The 22,617-nt window shown below is 35.3% G+C and overlaps 1 protein-coding gene across 1 annotated transcript in view; it reads left to right on the forward strand.

Moving 5' to 3' along the window:
- The first annotated feature begins 487 nt into the window (after positions 1-487).
- Positions 488-22,617, forward strand: part of RADX (RPA1 related single stranded DNA binding protein, X-linked) — a 101,105-nt gene continuing 78,975 nt past the window's right edge. Inside the window, 6 exon segments of the mRNA XM_037820875.1 lie at positions 488-1,113; positions 1,115-1,216; positions 1,219-1,285; positions 9,149-9,270; positions 14,837-14,909; positions 14,912-15,028. Of these exon segments, the coding sequence (XP_037676803.1) occupies positions 640-1,113; positions 1,115-1,216; positions 1,219-1,285; positions 9,149-9,270; positions 14,837-14,909; positions 14,912-15,028 (955 nt within the window). The 5' untranslated portion in view covers positions 488-639.

A 22,617-nucleotide genomic window follows, 5' to 3' on the forward strand; every position in this document is an offset into this window, starting at 1 on the left:
ATAATAGTTACAGCAGCTAACATTTATTGAGGACTTTTTTTGCTAGGGACTGTCCTGAAGGCTGCGAATACATTATCTATTAAATTCATACTACAATAGACCCATGATATCACATGCCTGTATATTAACCAACTCTAATTTAGTTTCCTATGCTGGTCCAAGGCCCAAACCCTAAAATCCCGAGTTCTGACTACCTGCACTCGACCTGCAGGCACTTTTCCTTTCCATTGCCTCTTAGTTCCCTCCTTTCCAGGGGAGCCACGAGTTTCCTTCACCCTTCCCCTCCGTTTGGTTTTGCTTTGGGAGCTCCGGCTCCCGCGCCTTCCTCTTTCCCCTCGCCCGCCACCCTCCCCTACGCGGCAATCCACCCGGCATAAGATTGGAGGATCTGTTAAATAATACGCTGGTGTGACTGCTTAGCAACAAGGCCTCGGAGCGGAAGGGGGCGGAGCGAAAGGCGGAACTATGTTGCTGGCGAGCGCAAGCATAATGTCTTCTCTGCGCCTTTACGGTACAGACCGTCGCGGGTCAGCAGAGGCAGAGTAGCGAACGTCGCCTAAGCGCGCGGTTTCTCTTTATCAGGTGTTGGACTAGGGAAGTTGGCTTTTTGCAGGGGAGAGGGTAAGCAATTTCCCCACAATGTCTGGTGAGTCAGACCATCCTCAACCTGGCCCCTCACAGGCTAGGGTAGGCCAGCCAAACCCTGAGAGAGATCGGGCTGGGGTCCCGGGAGGGGTGATTCAAAGAGCCGACGCCCAAGGGCCCAGGGCCTGGATCCAAAAGGTTCTTGACAAAGTTATGGATTCACCTGGTCAGTGGGTCACCCTCTCGGAGGTGGTGCCTGTCGCTGTGCTGGCTAGCCAAAGATACCTGTTAAAGGATGAGCCACGTGACCAGATGCCCAGGCTTCCCCTTTATGGTTATGTGAAGATCTCAGACGGGGTGTACCAAGAAAAGTGTTACCTGGCCCCCAACTTGAACGCTCTTGTTTATAAAAATATTCTTAAAGGCATAGAAGTGAAGATTTCTAGAGTCTTGTGTCCTTACAATGAGAAAAGATTAGGCCAGGGGATCTTGTGCATAGATAGCATCCTCTGTGGGGAGACCTTGGACTTTTATCTCTTTAGAAACTCCCTTCAGAAATAGAGCACACCAAGAGAAGCCAGAGAGGCCTTTAAGGGGCGGGAGAGCTCATTGCCTGACGCTGTGGAATAACGAAGATCCGAAGATCCGTATGGAGATACCTGGTTGAACAACAAGCAACCTGAAGAACACGATTTTAACAGTAAGTTAACGGAGGGACGACAGAGGGTTAAAAACAAAATAGTTTTCATGAGCTTGCGTTAACGGAAAGGAAAGGAAGGGGCACTCGTGTTGTTAGTAACAAGCCAGCAGTGACGGTAAGCAAATTTTCATGAATGACAACGAAATATGCGTTTGCACGTGTCTTACGTTGATTATAGAGTGGCCTTTAAGGAACTGTCTGAATACATCTTAAATTTAATATGGCAAGCATGTTGATGTTACAGTCAAGCATTCGTTATACGTTTGACTACAGTTGAATTTATCTTAGTTTCATTCCCATTCCAATTGTAGAGATAGAACGGTCTATATTGGTTGAAGTGTGTATAGATTTTATTTCAGCATAATAGTTGTAAGCAATGGCGGTTTTGCATGTTTTAACCTTTATCCAAAAAGGTATGTTCCGTAATTTATTCCTTAACAATTTACATTATTGAAACATCACATTTATGTCTTTGAGTGTAACAATTACATAAATATCACTTTGATTGTGTGATTTTGTGAGAAGGCTTGGAATTCTCATTTTCATGTTTCTTATTTACCACGGTCAGTGCTGATCAGAGATGTTCAATTTTTCTATAACTAAAGTAGGAAGTTAACCTGAAAATGCCAGCTCGTCATTAGCAACTGGTCTAAAACATTTTTTTTTTCTATAAGAGATGGAATTAAGGGGAATTATAGTACTACAGTCATATGGAGTGAGGAAGAAATAAAGTTGCAAACAAAATAGAGAAAGTAGTGGAGGGAGAAAGATGATAACTTTCTACATTTACCGCTTTTCAGTCCTTTTTATAATGCTGTAGTCACAATGTTAAAACGTAGATACTATGGTATAATTACTATAGTTATACTATAATTATAGTTACTATGACGTGCATGAGCAGAAATTTGAAAGTGAAAAGATAACTGGGTCTAAAAATATGCAATTAGAGTCATATCCAATTATAAGGAAAAGAAGAAGTTATAGAAATGTGTGGCCAAGGATGATTGAAATAACCAAGTCATAAAAGCAAGATAGTCATTTTAGGGATGAAACAATGGAAATGATTTTATCTCAAGCATGGAATAAGGCAGTAGTGCATTACTACTTTAAGTGTTGGTTGATTTTTTGGTTTTTAGAATTGAATATTTACTCTAGAAAAAATTGTACTCTAGAAGAAGCATTGAGAGGGACAATAATTTGTAAAAATATATTTTGTTTTTATTCTGATTTGATTTTGTTCTGATTGAAAGTAATATCGATTGATTTATTGAAACAATGTTTTTTATTTAAAAAGGTATTATATCCATGTGCTAAAAAAAATCCAAACCATATATTTAAAGGTATATTGTGTAAAAAGTGTAAAACTCAAATATAGCAAAATGTTGATGGCAAAATCTAGGAAGTTGATATACTGGTGTCTACTGTAAAATTCTTTCAGATTTGCTATATGTTTAAAAATTTTAACAATAAAATGTTTAACAATAAAGATCCCTTTCACCTCCTTCCTCACTTTCAGATTTCCTCTCAAAACTCCAAATTGTCAGCAGTTTGAAAAAAAAAATTATTGTATGGCATTGTGTGATTTGCTATTTCCACTTAATATATGTCAGGCATCTTTCATCTATGTCTGTACATAGTATGGTATGGATGTACCATAATTTATATAATTATTCCCTTATGAATAAATAATTTGTAATTTCAGGCAGTTATTAGTTTTTCACTATTAGACACTTAACATCTTAGAATGCACATTAAAATATAAGATATTTCTGTTGAATGGATTCCTAGCAGTGAAATTGCTGGATTTTAGGATATTTGAATTTTTAATTTAATGAATATTGACAAATCACCTTTGGAAAAGGTTGTGCTAATTTACAAACTGCTGTAAGTCTCAACTGTCCAGTGTCAGCTGTAGTGTGTTTGGACTTCTCATGCTATTTAGGGTTGGGGATCCCTCATTCACAAATGGAGTGACAAGGAGGTAATCAGAACAATCAGGTTTTTTTTTTAGTTTATCTGATGGCACTTCATTATTTTATTTTCCATTTGTCTGATTACTGATGAGGGTGAGCATCCTTTCATGTGTTTATTGGCCACTTACATAAATTTCCCTGAATTGCTTGTTTATATCCTTTTACTATGTATTAAATTGTGTCATTTGAATTTTTCTAATTAATTTATAGGATTTCTTTGCTAACGGGTATTAAATTTTTGTCTGCTATATATTGCAAAGTAGTTTCTCACGCTCTGTCCCTTTTATCTTAACTTTGTTTATGGTGCTTTTTTATGCTTCTGAAATTTATAATTTTTATGTAGTCAAATCTGTCAACTTTATGGTTTCTAGTTTTGGGACCTTGCTTATGAATTCCAACTATGACCAAAGATTATGAAAGAATGTTCATGTATTTTGTTCTAATGTTTTAATTTTGTTTTGTTTTTTGTTTTTTCTATTTAGCTCCTTAATCCAGTTGGCATTTATTTTGTGTGGGATGAGGTAAGAAATATAACTTCAGTTTCTTCATGAGGATCTATATCCCAATCCACCAGCATGTCTGATTACTTCTATCTCCAAAATAGGTTTGAAATTGGTTCATTTCTCTTCATCTCTACTATTACCACCCTAACCCATGACATTATCTTCTCTTATCTAGGCTACTACAGTAACCTCCTACCTGGTCATCCTGTTGCCCATCTGCAATTCACTTTCCATACAGCAGCCACTGATTTTGTTTATTTTTAAATTAAGGTATAACTCTCACAGAGTAAAGTGAGGTCTTAAACATACAGCTTGATAAATTTATACACACACACACACACACACACACACCTAGGTAACCACTCCCCCAAAATCAAGATATAGAACATTTTCAGAGCCCCAAAAGGCTCCCTCATGCTCTCTCACAGTTAATACCCTATCCTAATGGTAACCACTATTGTGACCTTCAAGATAACTTTTTAAAATGGAAGTTAGATCATGACACTCTTCTGCCTAAATCTCTTCAATTGTACCCCATTGCACTTAGACCGCAATCCAATCTTCCTGTTAGGGTCACAAGCTTTTTCTTTTTGGAAAGTTCTTTCCCATCCTCATGTTTCAGCTCAAATATATAAAACATATTAGAAAGGACTAATTAAAGAAGTATCCCTCTCCATTTATTCTTATTACATCACCCTGCAAATGCCCTTCTTATAATTGATAACACTTTGAAATTACTTTACTTGTTGTTTTCTTCCCCCACTAGTTTATAAGCTCCGTGAGGGCAAGGACCCTGTCTGTGTTTTCCACTGCTATATGTATTCCTTTGCCTGGAACAATATCTGGCACATAATAGGCATTCAGTAAGTGTTTGTTGAATAAAGGAATGAATGAAATAAAGTATGTAAATAGATATTCTAGTATTGAACCACTTTTGCATTCCAGGGATAATACCTACTTGTTCATGATTATTGTTTTATTATTATTACTTGTACATCTGTATATTTAAGTGAATTTAGTCCACAGGTCTTGTTTTTCTGGAGGGGTACCATTTCAATCCAATTTTGATATCAGGTTTATACTAGCCTACTGGAATGAGTTAGGAAGCTTGCCCATTTTTCTGTGCTTCCAGAAATTGTGTTAATTGAAGGTTTGGTAGAGTTTACCCATAAAAATTTCTGAGCCTTGGGCTAGGGTTGGGTGGGGGAAATGACTTATTTGCAATTTCTCATAGAAAATGTGATGAAACCAACAACACTTCTTCTTGAGTCTACTTTTGTGAGTTGGATATTTCACTAGGAAATTTCATTTCACATAGATCTCAAAGTTGCACATAGTAATCTATATTTTTTAGTCTCTGTTGTTAGTTATGCCCCTGTTCACATTCCTAATGTTTGTGTTTTCACCTTTTTTTGTGATTAGACTTATAGACTTACCAGGGGTTTGTCCATTTTACTAGTATTCAAAAAAAAAAAGAAAAACTCTTGGCTTTACTAATTAAGAAGTCTACAGTGGGGAGATGCTTCCTACTTAATTTCTGCTATCATCTTTAATTCTTTCTACTTCTTTTGTTCATATTTTTTTCTTCTATTAGATTCTTGTGTTGAAAGCTTGGTTCATTTATTCCCTTGTTTTTTTTTTCCTTCCAAAAGCTTTAAAAACTGAAATCTTCCATGGGTAATGTTTCGGCTTCATTCCCTAGGTTTTGAAGTATAGAGTTTCATTATTGTTCATTACTTATATTTTCCAATTTTAAATTTGAGTTCCTCTTTACCCCTCCCCAAACTTAGAAAAAAATTATTTATTAGGTATGAAGTTCCTTATTATACCAAGCTTTTAAAATGTAATTCAAATATTCCACACGCTTATTTTTTAATTATGTTTATTGCCCATTTCCCTGAGAAGGGTACTGGCTTTTCTTTATGATGGTGGTTTTGTTCCTTTCTCCTGATATTTCTAAAAGATTTTCCTTTAGATATTGATATAATGTGTAAAGTTTTATAAGTGAATAGTATCTTATTGGTGAATATTATCCATAATCAATATGGAATTTGTTGCTGTCTCTTTGTCTTGAATTCTATTCTATCTGATAGTTATATTTACCATTTCTCTTTTCTTTTAGTTAACTTTCAGGGCAATGGTTCTCAAATTTGAGTAGGCATCCATATTACCTGGGGAGTGTGTTAAAATGCAGATTATTGGGCCCAAGCATCTGTTTCTGATTCAGTAGGTTTGTTGTGGGGCCCTATAATTTGCATTTCTAACAGATTCACAGTTGGTAATGATGCTGCTGGTCCAAAGGCAACACTTTGAGAACCACTGGCTTAAGATATCTTTGTCCATCCATTTGTTTACATTTTGTTTCAAGTTAGTCTGTTTTAAGAAGCAGACAGCTAGATTCTTCTTTTTGACTCAAATCATTTTTTTCTGTTTTATAAGAGATGAATTTAATCTCTTTAAATTAAGTGTGATTAATGATATTTATACCTATTCTTGCAATCCTACTTGATGTTTACTATTTTCCATGCTTTATTATTTTTTCTTTTTTTGACTTTTGCCAGATTTCTTTAATTATCCTAGTAGTTACCCTTAAGGTTTTAACGGAATTATTTAAAGTTACATTTTTGTGTTGGTCTCCCAAATATTTTTATGATTTATAATATTCCCTTCCTGAACAACACAAGACCTTTAGGACTATACTTTGATCATGGCACAGTAGTCTCATGATGTATTTGGATTTGAAAGCATTTGATGTAGGATTTTTGCCATCATAAATGGCATTTGATTTAGGATTTTTGCCATCATAAATGATATTGGTTTATAGTTTTCTTTTTTGTACTATTTCTGTCAGAATTTTTCAGGGTTATGCTAAGTTTATAAAACGAATTGATACAATTTTTATATTTTACTATGCTCTGGAAAAATAAATAGTAAAGGGAAATAACTATTCTTTGAAAGTTATTAGAATTTTCTTGCAAAAGTATGTGAACCTATGCCATTTTTGGAGGTCACTATTTGTGAACTTTTCCATTTTCTTCGATGGTTATTGACCTTTTCCAGTTTTCTTCTGCTTCTTACAGCAATACTGGTAAGTCATACTTTCCTAGATGATTATCTACTTCACTGATATTTTCAAATTTATTGACATTGAGTAAATAGTAATCTTTTAAAAAATTCTCTTTGATTGTATGGTTGATCACATTCCAAATATTATATATTTTTGTTTTCTTTTTTCATGATTGGACTTGCCAAAGGCTTACCTTTACATTAATTTCTCCAGAGAATTGGATCTATAAATTCTACTGTTTTCTAATTAATTATTTGCAGCTGTTAACTTTATTCCTTTCTGCATTTCATAGATTTATTCCTTTGCAAGGTTTTCGGTGTGGTTCAGGAATCCCTAGGGGTGTCCCCAAGATCTTTTCAGAGGGTTTAAGAGGTCAAAACTATTTTCATCATAATAATACTAAAGCTTTATTTGCCTTTTTCACTCTCATTCTCTCACGTGTTCACTGGAGTTTTTCAGAGGCTATGTGACATGTGATTTTGAAACATACTGAATGCCAAAGAAGATATGGGTATCCAGCTGTTTTCCATTAAGCTAGACACTAAAGATATTGGAAAAATGTAAAACAATTCCATTCTTCACACTACATTTTTTTGTTTTGAATATAGTCATTTTAAAAAAAATGTTATTTGTATTATGTAATAGGTTTATTATTGCTGTTTTTAAATGCATAAAATATTTTAATTTCTCAGTTTTATTTTATTAAACGCATAAACAAAAGCTTTTCAAGATCCTCAGTAATTTTTAAGAATGTAAAGGGGTTGAGACCGAAAAGTTTGAGAATCACTGTTCTATATCGTACTTTTTATATTGAATATTGACTTTATTTTCATTCTTTTTTGATAATGATCACATGTACTGCTATGAATCTACACAGATTTCTCATTGTTTTCATATATATATAAACAGCCTCAGCCTCTAATCCTTTTTGGGATTTGAGATATATATATATCAAAGTTTGTGTATTAAAAACCCAAACCAGGAAAAAGTTAACCAGCAGGTATATAATCACAGCTAACTCTTTGAGCCTAATTATAGCAGAAACAGTAGTTCTTAGAACTGTGGTTTTACAAAAGCATATAGCTCTTGAATTTATCCCAGCCACTAAAGGAGGTGTGTGTGTACTCATTGATCAAGAGGTTTCCACATACATTCCAGATAATTCAGAGCTGATCCATGATTTGTCTAACTATATTACAAAACAAATCACTTAGTTATATCAGATAAAATACTAGGACCTGTGATACTGGGCTATTAATCAATTGGGAGAATCTGGAATAACAAAAATCACACAAAGTATCCTAATAATACTGAACATGTTTTTTTGCAGTACAGACGTAATTATAAAATACCATTTAAACTCTTATTAAAAAGAAATAACGAGTATGATTTTCATGCCAAAATGTTGACCAAGTAATACATATATAACTAATTGTGGAGGTGAAGGATGTCTTAGCAAAAGAAATATTGGGACTAATGCAAATTCAGGTTTTCAAAGTTGGTTCTGTAGGCTATAAGAGAGCAAAAAGTGAAGTAGATGGAACCCCTCTCAACCCAAAGAAAATTAAATCAGAAGTATAAGTTAATCCATTAATAAGGCTGAATAACTTTTAAGCAGTTTTTGTGCTTACCAGCAGACTTGGAAATTAAAATATTTCAAAGTAAATTGCATGGTATATTAGAAGATTATAAGTGCTATGTAGAAAAATAAGGGAGATGGGAGATAAAGTAAAAGTAGAGGGGTCAATTTTCAATAGCCCACAATAGAGTGGTTAAGATAACATTACTGAGAAAGTGAACTTTGAATGACTTTTGAGCAAAACTTGAAGGAGAGGAGAGAGCAAGTCACTCAAATATCTAAGAGGAAGCTATTCTAGACAGAAGAAACAAGTAGAAAGGCCCTGATTCAGGAGCATGTTTGGCATATTTGGGGAAGACGGAACTTAAACATATGAAACTGATGTGAGAACAATAAAAAATGTGTCATAAAACAATTCTATAAATTGAATATACAAGTGCTTAGTAGGGGGAAAACATACCATGACATTAGGCTTTTTTCCACAAAATTTCTTAAGGGAGGTAAATTTAGATCCAAGTCTTCCAGGAAGTTAATCATATAGTTTGGCAAGGTGGGGGACATTATAGATGGTACAATGTGTGCAAAAATCAGACATGTGTATAAGTTTTATGTGGGAGAAGTATATAGACTGACTTAGTTGGCAAGAAGCTGTTGTTTTGGGTATAATTTTTAACCACTAAAATAGATCTTTGAAGTTACCATGGCACGTTAAATAGGAATTTTTCTCTTTTTTATATCTAGATACCAAAATAATTTCTCTTTCTCACCTTGAAATGACCTAGGCTAGCAGATGGAATTTTCCTGCATTGCTTGTGAGGATCTTACATAAATTGAAACTGCGATATTATGGGAAATCTGATAAATAGATGAGCCATGCCAGGTATAAGTAATAATATTATATTAATTTAAATTTTATAGATTGTAATTTACAGTCTTGACTCTGCATTAGGATAACTTAGTTTTAAATAACATTTTGTAAGTATAACTTAAAAACAAAATAGAAATGCTCAGAAACATATATTACAAGATTTTTTTAGTGTAATTTCCCATACAAAAAGAAATTCTTTCTGTACTGGTGCACTTTAGTTCCCTGATCCAGCTGATCTCCTTCACTCCTTTTTCTGTGTTTTCAATCTTTTATTCTCTCCTGGTGCTTGGCACACCAGCATATAAATGTACTCTAGTCTCCCACTTTTAAAAAGAAAAACAATCTCCCTTAAGCTTACAATTCCTCTATTTCCCTTCTCTTCAGATCAAGAAGTATTCAACACTAGGTATTTTTCACTTTATTGCTTCCCATTTACTTCTCAATGCAAATTATTTAGCCTTTTTTCTTCAACTCATTACTCACTAGGACCTTCTAATTGTCAAATCTGACTGTTACTTTTCTATTATCTTGACTCTGTGGCATATAATACTGATGAGAGAACTACTTTTGTGATAAGGCTGTCCTGGGTTTTTTTTTTTTTAACTTAACCTTTTACTGTATTTTTCCATGTTATCGAGAATTATTTTAAGTGTTTTATTAAATTTTCTATAATAAAAATTATACATGCTTATCGTAGGGAATTTGGAAAATGTAGAAAGCTATATATATAAAGAGAATAATATTCCCCAAACTCCTACCACTCAGAGCCACTGTTAATATTATGGGGTATATTTTATTCCCTTTTTGGCATGTGTGTATATCATATATATACCCACATATATCTGTATAGCCCATCTATACATATATCATATTACACATGTATAGTATATATACCACATATATGGGTATGTGTATATGTATATATCATATTGCATATGAATGACTATGTATGTCATATATCACATTAAGTTATTTTACAAAATAGGAATCATTATGCATATAATTTTGTATCTTTCTCATTTAACAGTCTTAAATATTTTCTCACATCACTAAATTTTCTTCATAATTTTCATAGTTACAGATTCTATCTTATAGATATCATAAATTATTCACTCATTCCCCTATAGGTTTTTGCTTCCTCTTTCTTGAAATGCTTTCTTCTCTAGAGTTTTGATCCTATTTGTTCCTTTGCCTTCCTAACACCTTGGGACTCCATCATCTTGCCCCTGCTTACCTCTCCAGTCTCATCTGCTCATGAGTTGTCCATACCCAATACCAGTCAGATGACTCTACCTAGAATTTCCCAAAAATAACCAATTGTTTTCCACCTATCATACCTTTGCCCATGTTGCCCCTTTTACCTAGAATGTTCTTCCCTTCAACTCTCTTCAGCCTGGCAAAACCATCTTTGAGGTTCAGTTCAATACTTACCTCTGCTTTAAGCCTTTTCATATGCACAGTCACTAGGGAGAAAAACTACATTCTAAATGCAATATGCCTCTGAGTATCTTGCAATGGATTCAATCAAATCTAGAATGCCAATACAAGTTCATGAGGATTCTGCATAATTTTCAGTTATTCTGTTTTTTCCTTGTTCTAAGTACTTTCAAATAACATCTAGAAGTCAGCCTCAGGCCCCAAGCTCTGAATTCTTGGGGAATTGTGAACAAAGTTAGGGTCAAAGATAATCCATTATATATGTTTGATTTTTAGTAAACCTGAATCTGAAGGATTTGCTTGCCTTGTTCTGGGTTCCTTGGGAAGCAGTAGACTGTGAAATATACCACTTGAGAGCATTATTTTCTCTTGAGTGATATGTGATGTACCTTATTATTGATTTTCTAAGTTCATTCATTTAGAGTAAGTCAAAGAAGTTCTTGTGAGAAGTGCTAACACATAATGGATGTGGGATGCTCTTTTTTTATTGAACATATTTACTGTTAACATTTTTAAAATTTAGTTTTAAGGCACAACAAAGAGGAAAGTATCATATAAGAAAAAGGGGCAGTTGTGCATCATAACCTAGAGATACAGCCACATTAACACACACATGCACATACACACATGTACACTAGAAAACTATTACAGTGCTCAGAAAAAGGAATAGGATTTTAATTTTATGCTATTTTTAGGTTATAAAAAGTAGTATAGATTTAATTTAAAAAGCTATAAAAGTTTTTAAAAAAAACAAGGCAATAATATTTCAACTGTAATCTCACAACCCAGAGATGGCCTCTGGTTGCATTTTAGAGCATTCTCTTCAACTAGAAAAGGATGTTTTATAAACACATATGCATAATTTGAGCTCAGGACTTAAAACACAGAAATAGTTTCTTATGGTAATTTGTTTAGGAATATTTTGCTTTCAGCATGTTATGTAAGTTCCCACACAGCCCAACTGGCCTCAGAATAAGATGGGTATTATCAAAGAAAAGGAATCTAATCAGCTCTCTGGTGCTTGGCTAGTAGGGGAGCAAAGCATGCCTGACATTATGGCAGAGTAAAGTCAGACCATGCAAAGAGCACCTTTAAAATTTGTTTTCTGCTTCCACAGTGCCCTTGTCTTTTGAATTAGTAGCTTAAAGACTCCTGTAGAGGGAAGGGTCTGAAGAATCATGTCTGAAAAGCCCTGTCACATTCACATATGCTGCCTAGCTACTGCTAGATAAAGGACATTCTGGGCAACAAAGATCTCTCTTCTCAAATCGTAGAATCTATGCATACATATTTGTACCTTCCATCAGATTGAATCATCTTAACTTGTTGGAGAGTGGGGATGAGAGTTGGAAGAAGACAAGGGCTAGAAAGAGTCTACCAATTGCTTTGGTAACTGGCCTCTTGAAGTTCAGTAACAGAAAAGAATTATTTCCTATGTTCATAGTAGGGTGTCAGAACAAATTCAGAGCTACACATAGCAGATGAGTGGCACAGAGAGAAAGCTTCAATACAGAACTGCCTGGGGACTGAATTTGCCCTGAAGGATGTCTTGGTGCAGCTTGGGAAAGGAAGATTGTACTACAGGAGCAGTCTGGGAGGACTCTTAGGACACACCTCTCCATTATGAGTGGGGCAATAACAAATAAGACAGAAGTCATTTGGCTGGCAGACTTTGAAGTTATTTTATTTCAGGTTTATTAGAATCTGAAAAGGTCCCCTCCTGAAATGTAACATTAAGAGACAGATGCATACTTCCCACTGTCATAATCACTAATTTCAAGATCATCAACATAAATGTGAGGCTCCAGGAAAGAAATTTCAGTGCTTTGCCTTGGAGACAACGTAGCTTAAGGGGAAGAAGCCTTTAGTCTTTTTGTTTCTCTTTTTCTCTGTTTCTGGTCCCCATTTCCTCAAGGTATGTACACTAAGCACCTGTCTTATCAGACTCTTTCCTTATCTATACCACATTTGCCAGTTTCCCTATCCATGACTCTGCTTTGCCACCCTCTAAGGCAAGTCCAGCCTTCAGGTTCTACCTCTTTAAAAGCAAAGTTAGGTTCTTTCCTTATTCTTTGCAGAAAAAAGAATATCCATAATATATTACGCTAGCTATGAAAACAGCTGTTTCTCTTGTATACTTACTGTGCACCATGTTTTACATATATTAACAGATTAAATTCTTACAACAATCCAAAAAAAAAAAAAAAAAAAAAAAAACTACATTCTACTCAGGACCCCCACTGTATGCCTTTACATATGGCTACGAGAGCATGCATAACACAGTTACACATATTTGTTAATAGACTTGCTAAACTTTAGTGAACTCCCTGATGGAAAAGAGGCAGCATGGTATAGTTCTTAAGAATACAAGCCCTGTGGTCAGATGAACTGAATTGAAATCTCAGCCCTATCTATCACTTCTTAGCTTTATGATATATGGAAAGTTATATACCCTCTTTGAGCCTAACTTTACTCGTCTGTAAAATGGGGGTGCTAATTGTACCTATCTTACAGGATTGATGTGAGGATTGGATTAGTTAATATGGGTAAAGGATTTACCTATGTTCCAGGCCCATAGTAACTACTATATATTTTTTAGCTATTTAGAGATAGTTGGAGAATCAGTATCTGATTCATCTTTTCATCCCAATACCTAACATAATGTCTGGAACACAGTAGCTACTCAGTAAATGTTTAATGAATACAGGAATGAATTACCCAAAATATATATCCAGCAGTAAGAGAAAAGGTCTGAGAATGTAACATCAACTTTAAGGAGAAATTCAAAGAGAAGACTTTGAACACTGTCTTTTAGGTGGAACCTAAGGTGTATATCACTATATTTTAAAATATATTTAAAATGAAAAAAACTTCATAAAATACTTTCTACTGCAACAGATTTCTCTATTTTAATTGTACCCAGACTCAGCATTAATGTATACTGGGCTAGTGTCCCTTTTTCTGCTGGAATAATTTCTCAAGTAGTATCTCCTCAAAAGTAATTCCCATTATCATTTATAACAGAGTCTCAGATACCACTATAAGTAAATTAATTAATATGGTCAGGGCATTGATGGCATTGTACACAATTAGTTATTGTTCCAGTTTGCTAATACTACCGTTATGCAGAATACCAGAAATGAATTGGCTTTTATAAAAGGGGTTTATTTGGTTACAAAGTTACAGTCTTATGGCCATGAAAATGTCCAAACAAAGGCATCAAGTGGGATACCTTCACTGAAGAACACTGATGGCATCTGGAAAACCTCTGTTAGCTAGGAAAGCATATGGCTGGCATCTGCTGATCCTGGGTTGTGTTCCAGCTCCTCTCTCAGCTCCTGTGTGTTCTTCAGAATGTTGCTCTTGGGACGTTCTGTCCTCTCTTAGTGTCTCCAGAGCAAAGTGTCAGCAAAAGTCTGCTTTCAATGGCCATCTCCAAAATGTCTCTCTTAGCTGCAGCACCAAGCTCCTTCTGTCTGAGCTCTTATACTGCTCCAGTGATTTAATTACGACCCATGCTGAATGGGCAGGGCCACACCTCCATGGAAATAATCCAATCAGAGTTATCACCTATAGTTCGGTGGGTCACATCTCAGTGGAAACAACCCAATCCAAAGATTCCAACCTAATCAAGACTAAATACGTCTGCCCCCACAAGATTGCATTAAAGAACATGGCCTTTTGGGGGACATGATACATCCAAACTGGCACAGTTATATATCTATCTAAAGTTGTGTAATATAAGTATCAGGGCTTTCCAACAGTTCAAACAACCAAGAATGAAGATCTGTGCTTACAACCTCTAAAATGTAACATCTCATTCATTTGACAAATGTATTATATATTTGCTCTGCAAGACACTATGGTAAATATAATGTGAGACCCAAAGACAAGTAAGACTTAGTCTGTGCCTTCAACGTTTACAGGCACATAGTAATTTAGTAATACATTTAGAACTTGCCATCATCTAATAGTAATCTCTCCTTTAAATCACCAGTACTTTGTAACAGAATTAAAATGTAAATGCAATTTGATATCAGTCTCAATGATCACATATAATATGCTATATATCATCTGTGTAGATAGAAATAACTAATATATATGTACCTGTAGTCTTTTTTTAGACCTTTTTGGAAGTTGCTGACAGTTCAGGCATAGTGTCAGTGATTATGTGGAATGCTCTATATCCTGAGTGGTATCAAGTTTGCGGGTTGGTTTAGTTCTTCTATTACAACAGTATACTGTTAAAAAGAGTTGTCCATTCAGGATTCAGCTTCTCCCTGCAGATCCACAGATCAAACTCATTTCTACAATGGGTTGAATATTCAATTATTTTGTTGTTTTATGACTAATTTGTTTGTATAAATTTGCAAAGTACCATGTCAGGTAAAGTCCCATGAAACTTAGTGACGCTGTTAGAACCTAACAAGCCTTTAAATTTCTTTATCCATAAAATTTCCATTTTCAGGAAATCCCTACCTTAATAAATACATCTATTTATTATTGCATTTGTAAAGAAAAATCATCTGAGATATTTATTTTTGAGTAATGAATGAGCTCCACTTGGAATGTACTTATTCTTATTTTCTGTTTTTGTCATGATATTGAGTTAAAGACTTGAATATATTTTGCTGTTACACTGCATGCTATTTTGAAAAGGCTTCTGTTAACTTTATTTTGAAATAATTTCAAACTTACATAATAGTTGAAAAATAGTGTAAAGAATTCCCATATATCCTTCACCCAGATACAACAGTCGTTAACATTTGCTTTTGCTCTATCATTCTCTCTCTCCATATCGATATATACATACATATATACATACATGTATGTGTATGGGGTTTTTTTTTCACTCTAAACCATTTGAGTGTAAGTGGCAGTCATCATATATACCTCTTCACCCCTAAATACTTCAATAATATTTCAGTGTGTATTTTCTAAGAACTAGAACATTCTAATATATAACAAAGCAGGTATCAAAATCAGGAAATTCACAATTGATACAATACTGTTAATATCTATATTTAAATTCTACCAGTTGCCACAATCTTGAAATGGCTTTTTCTAATGAGTATTAAAATGAAACTTTTGATGTTTTGGCTTCCCAAATATTTTGAGAGCATTAGAATTAATACATTAAATGATAGTGCTAAGATGTGATTTTTTTTGCATTTCTGTTTTTCAGAATTGTAGATTACATCACTCTTCAAGTCTTGTTTTGACTGATAATAGTTTATTACTGGACTTGTATTTCTATATATTATAAATTCCCTCAGCTAATCCATTAAGCTTAATTACTTAGAGAATAAACAGAGCAGTTGTTCATTTATTTAAGAAATGTTCATATGACTCTTTAAATCCTTTGCACTTTGCAGATATTGGTCATATCCTGCTGGATGAAAAAGTTATTATCTAGATAGTTTGGTATAAATTAGTCAATTATCTTACTACTACTTACTATAGAAAGCCAAGAAATTTAACTGATTTAGATGTTGTGACTTACTTGAGAAAATTCAGTAAAGGGTGGATAAAGGAAGCTAATTCAAAATATCCATTATTATATCCACCAGATTATGAATTGTCTTCAACAACCAAGCATATTCAGGTAACAAAAGTGCTTTATTAAGGGTTGAGTCATTCTTTGTCAATAACGGATAAGTGACTTTGTTAGTGTCACATAATAAATCAATGACAGTGTAGAAATCAAAACCTAATTCTCCTAGTGTTCTCTCTACTAGATACACTGTCTTCTGGTGTGAAGAAATTAAATTAAATCACAGTTTTTACATGCCTGCAGATAAGTCTAGAACTCTATCTGGTATCAAAAACTCCTTCTAGTCCTTAAAAATATATGAAAAGTAAGACATAGCATGTGGTCAGTAGATAAACACACTAAAAAATTAACTGTAAAACTAAAACAAACTCTATGCTACCTCTGTTATGTGGAATGATAAGGCCAGATTTTCATACTGGAAACTCTCTTGATATGAGAGGCTATTTATGCTTTCAAATAAAGTAATTGTAGATATAGAAATTATTTCCTAAAATAAGAGCTTGGATGAAAATACATTGAAAATGTGCATTATAGTCTTTAAAACAGTTTTACTTCTTATCAAGTTTAGCAGCAGTTTCTGTTTTCTCCCATATTTTTTCAATAAATAACTGGACACGTTCCCTCTCTATCAGGGGTTGGCAAACTATTTCTGTAAAGGACCAGATAGTAGTATTTCAGGCTTTTCTGGGCATATGGCCTCTGTCATAACTATTCAACTCTGCCATTGTACAGTGAAAGCACCAAAGATAATACATAAACAAATTGGCATGGCTGTGTTCATATAAAACTTTATTTACAAAAACAGACAGGTGCTTTCAGGCCAGAATTTCTTGACCTCTGCTTGTGTATGTGCTTCTCAACCCTGGCTGCACATAAGAATCACTTGAGAAGCTTTAAAGAACCACTGGTGGAACACCCTCAGAAATTCTGATTTAATTACTCTAAAGAGACGACAAGGGCATTGTTATTACTTAAAAATTTGTTAAGTGATTCTAATGTGCAGACAGAGTGGAGAACTACTGATCTGTGATCTTTAAAAATTACCTATCTTAAACTGATGACCTTTTTAAAGAGGAAAAAGGCAGTTTTGTAAACCATGGTAGGCACAGGAGATACAGAAATATACAGTTCCAGCCCTTAAAATAATCATCAAATGGGGTGACAATTATGTAATATAAAATTACAGAAAAATAAAAGGCTAATGACACTAACAGTGAAAAATAAGATAGTCAAAGTAAAGAGGAAATCAGTGGAAATACAGTTAAGGAGAGAATGGACAGAGAGTAGGAGAATGGGTTGGATAGGAGAAGGTATAAATGGGTGGTTAGGAAAATTGGCAGTATCTTTTAGATAAATGAAGAAGAGTGTGGTGACAGGGGCAGGGTTGGTCAGTAGGGGAATAGGGATTTCTGATACCGGCACTGCCTTCTAGGTGTTGATGGCCAACAAACTTTTGGGGTAATTTACCTTGGTTTATTTTTTGTATTTACACATGTAGTTCCAAATTAGAGAGACTAATATGTATTTTTTTAAAAGAAGACTGAATAAATGGAAGCCTATAAGGATAAAAATTCTGCAAAACAAAAGATATTTTATATTTTATTTGTTTGGTAAAGTATGACTTTATGTATTGCTATTTTCTATATTATTCTGTCCTACCTCTTAGGAAATAGCATTCAGCTGACATACCCAGAGAGTAAACTTTTTAAAAACTTGAGATTTTCAGAATGTATTACATAATACATTTTGAGATGATAGCACTGAGTGTTTGTTTTTTGGGAGAGGCTATTTATTTTACTAGAAATCATAGCATTTTGGAGCTGGAAGGGGGTTTTAATATAATCAAATGATATCATGACTATGAAAGTACATTGTAAAATGCAAACTATTTTCTAGGTGCAAGCTAACCCAAACTTCCCCTGCTCATATGTGGAGAAACTGAAACTTACAGAGGTAGAATGAATTGTTCCAGTTACAAAGCTAGTAATAGCCAGAACTAGAAATCATGTCTCTTCATCCAGGTTTAATCTTTGTCTGCTACACAGCAAATTCTTAGAAAAATATAACATACTGGCATAAAAAGAAGCAGAAAGCCCAAATGGTCCTATAACTGTTAAAGAAATTGAATCCGACGTTTAAAATCTTCCCACAAAGAAAATAGCAGGCACACATCATTTTACAGCCAAATTCTAACAAGCATTCAAGGAATATAACATTCTAAGACCATTACAAAGAATAGACTAAGATAACATAACTCACTCACTTATTCTTTGCTACCAATATAGCCTTGACAATCAAAACCAAACATGAATATTATGAAAGAGAAAAATTGCAGGACAGCTTCAATCATGAACATATATACATTCTGAATAGAATATTAGCAAACCGATTTCAGTAATATGTAAAAAAGGATCACACATGGTGACTAAGTTGCCTTTTTCCTCAGCAATGCAAGGCTGGTTTTACATATGAAAATCTATAGGTGTCATTCACCACATTAACATACTAAAGAAGATAATGACCATCCTAATAGATGCATAAAAGGCATTGGTAAAAATTTTACATCCATTCATAAATAAAAGAAGAAAATAGCAAAAGAAAGAATCTTCCTTAACCTGATAAAAAGGGTGTTTACGAAATCAAAACAAAACAGCCAACACCATTCATAATGGGGAAAATTTAGAAATACCCCTTTTTGAAATGGGGAACATGGATGCCTCCTATTACTATTTCTATTTAGCATTGTACTGGCTCTCCTAGCCAATGCAAGAAGACAAAATGCACTGAAGTCATAAGGATTTGAAAGAAAGACAGAACTGTCATTACTTACAAGTTAAATGATTTTCTACGCAGAAAATCCAAAACAACAAAAGTATTAAAAACAAGGTATTGGCAAAGCTAACTACAAGATCAATAAACAAGTCAATTATTTCCTGCACTTCAATAACAAAGAATTAAAAATTAGAATTTTTAAAAACATCATTTACAATGTCAACAATAACTATAAGGTTATATAAGAAATGAGTCTAACAGAAGATATATAAGGCTTGTTTGGAGAAAATTATAACGCTCTATTGAAAGACATTAAAGAAGCCCTAAATAAGTGGAGAAATATCCCAAGTTCACAAGTCTCAATTTCATAAAGATGTCAGTTTCCCTCAAACTGATCCATAGATTTAATGCTATTCCATCAGGTTTTTTTTTCTGGAACTGACAAACTAATTTTAAAATTTATGAGGAAGCACATAATTATCAAGAATAGTCATGACACTTCTAAACAAGAATAGGAAGTTGACAGAGGGGTGAGGATTTCCCTTACCAAATATCAAAAATTATTGTAAAGTTACAGCATTCATGAAAGTGTGGTTATTAGTGCAGGTATAGACAAATTGACAGGTGAGTCATAATACAGAGTTGAGAAACTGCCCTAGACATATAGAATTTTTATATGTGACAGATGTACTATACAGATCATCAAGGAACTAAATAGTAATGGAACAATTAATTATATATATGGGGGAAAATGACATTATATCCCTAGCCCACACCATATAAAAATCAATTATGGAGGCGGGGCAAGATGGCAGACTGGTCAGCTGTATGTTTTAGTTACTCCTCCAGGAAAGTAGGTAGAAAGCCAGGAACTGCGTGGACTGGACACCACAGAGCAATCTGACTTTGGGCATACTTCATACAACAATCATGAAAACGTGGAACTGCTGAGATCAGCGAAATCTGTAAGTTTTTGCGGCCAGGGGACCCACGCCCCTCCCTGCCAGGCTCAGTCCCGTGGGAGGAGGGGCTGTCAGCTCCGGGAAGGAGAAGGGAGAACTGCAGTGGCAGCCCTTATCGGAATCTCATTCTACTGATCCAAACTCCAACCATAGATAGACTGAGACCAGACACCAGAGAATCTGAGAGCAGCCAGCCCAGCAGAGAGGAGACAGGCATAGAGAAAAAAAAACAACACGAAAAACTCCAAAATAAAAGCGGAGGATTTTTGGAGTTCTGGTGAACATAGAAAGGGGAAGGGCCCTGAGGCGCATATGCAAATCCCGAAGAAAAGCTGATCTCTCTGCCCTGTGGACCTTTCCTTAATGGCCCTGGTTGCTTTGTCTCTTAGCATTTCAATAACCCATTAGATCTCTGAGGAGGGCCCTTTTTTTTTTTTTTTTTTTTAATCCTTTTTTCTTTTTCTAAAACAATTACTCTAAGAAGCCCAATACAGAAAGCTTCAAAGACTTGCAATTTGGGCAGGTCAAGTCAAGAGCAGAACTAGGAGAGCTCTGAGACAAAACGCAAAACGCAATAATCCAGTGGCTGAGAAAATTCACTAAACACCACAACTTCCCAAGAAAAGGGGGGTGTCCGCTCACAGCCATCATCCTGGTGGACAGGAAACACTCCTGCCCATCGCCAGCCCCATAGCCCAGAACTGCCCCAGACAACCCAGTGTGACGGAAGTGCTTCAAATAACAGGCACACACCACAAAACTGGGCATGGACATTAGCCTTCCCTGCAACCTCAGCTGATTGTCCCAGAGTTGGGAAGGTAGAGCAGTGTGAATTAACAAAGCCCCATTCAGCCATCATTTCAGCAGACTGGGAGCCTCCCTACACAGCCCAGCAGCCCAGAACTGCCCTGGGGGGATGGCACTCACCTGTGACATAGCACAGTCATCCCTCAACAGAGGACCCGGGGTGCACGGCCTGGAAGAGGGGCCCACTTGCAAGTCTCAGGAGCCATACGCCAATACCAAGGACTTGTGGGTCAGTGGCAGAGACAAACTGTGGCAGGACTGAACTGAAGGATTACACTATTGCAGCAGCTTTAAAACTCTAGGATCACCAGGGAGATTTGATTGTTAGAGCCACCCCCCATCCCTGACTGCCCAGAAACACGCCCCATATACAGGGCAGGCAACACCAACTACACACGCAAGCTTGGTATACCAATTGGACCCCACAAGACTCACTCCCCCACTCACCAAAAAGGCTAAGCAGGGGAGAACTGGCTTGTGGAGAACAGGTGGCTCGTGGACGCCACCTGCTGGTTAGTTAGAGAAAGTGTACTCCACGAAGCTGTAGATCTGATAAATTAGAGATAAGGACTTCAATTGGTCTACAAATCCTAAAAGAACCCTATCAAGTTCAGCAAATGCCACGAGGCCAAAAACAATAGAAAATTATAAAGCATATGAAAAAACCAGACGATATAGATAACCCAAGCCCAAGCACCCAAATCAAAAGATCTGAAGAGACACAGCACCTAGAGCAGCTACTCAAAGAACTAAAGATGAACAATGAGACCATAGTACGGGAGACAAAGGAAATCAAGAAGACCCTAGAAGAGCATAAAGAAGACATTGCAAGACTAAATAAAAAAATGGATGATCTTATGGAAATTAAAGAAACTGTTGACCAAATTAAAAAGATTCTGGAAACTCATAGTACAAGACTAGAGGAAGTTGAACAACGAATCAGTGACCTTGAAGATGACAGAATGGAAAATGAAAGCATAAAAGAAAGAATGGGGAAAAAATTGAAAAAATCTAAATGGACCTCAGGGATATGATAGATAATATGAAACGTCCAAATATAAGACTCATTGGTGTCCCAGAAGGGGAAGAAAAGGGTAAAGGTCTAGGAAGAGTATTCAAAGAAATTGTTGGGGAAAACTTCCCAAATCTTCTAAACAACATAAATACACAAATCATAAATGCTCAGCGAACCCCAAATAGAATAAATCCAAATAAACCCACTCCGAGACATATACTGATCACACTGTCAAACACAGAAGAGAAGGAGCAAGTTCTGAAAGCAGCAAGAGAAAAGCAATTCACCACATACAAAGGAAACAGCATAAGACTAAGTAGTGACTACTCAGCAGCCACCATGGAGGCGAGAAGGCAGTGGCACGATATATTTAAAATTCTGAGTGAGAAAAATTTCCAGCCAAGAATACTTTATCCAGCAAAGCTCTCCTTCAAATTTGAGGGAGAGCTTAAATTTTTCACAGACAAACAAATGCTGAGAGAATTTGCTAACAAGAGACCTGCCCTGCTGGAGATACTAAAGGAGCCCTACAGACAGAGAAACAAAGAAAGGACAGAGAGACTTGGAGAAAGGTTCAGTACTAAAGAGATTCGGTATGGGTACAATAAAGGATATTAATAGACAGAGGGGAAAAATATGACAAACATAAACCAAAGGATAAGATGGCTGATTCAAGAAATGCCTTCACGGTTATAACGTTGAATGTAAATGGATTAAACTCCCCAATTAAAAGATATAGATTCGCAGAATGGATCAAAAAAAATGAACCATCAATATGTTGCATACAAGAGACTC

This window comes from Choloepus didactylus, chromosome X, assembly GCF_015220235.1.
Source record: "Choloepus didactylus isolate mChoDid1 chromosome X, mChoDid1.pri, whole genome shotgun sequence".
NCBI lineage: Eukaryota > Metazoa > Chordata > Mammalia > Pilosa > Megalonychidae > Choloepus > Choloepus didactylus.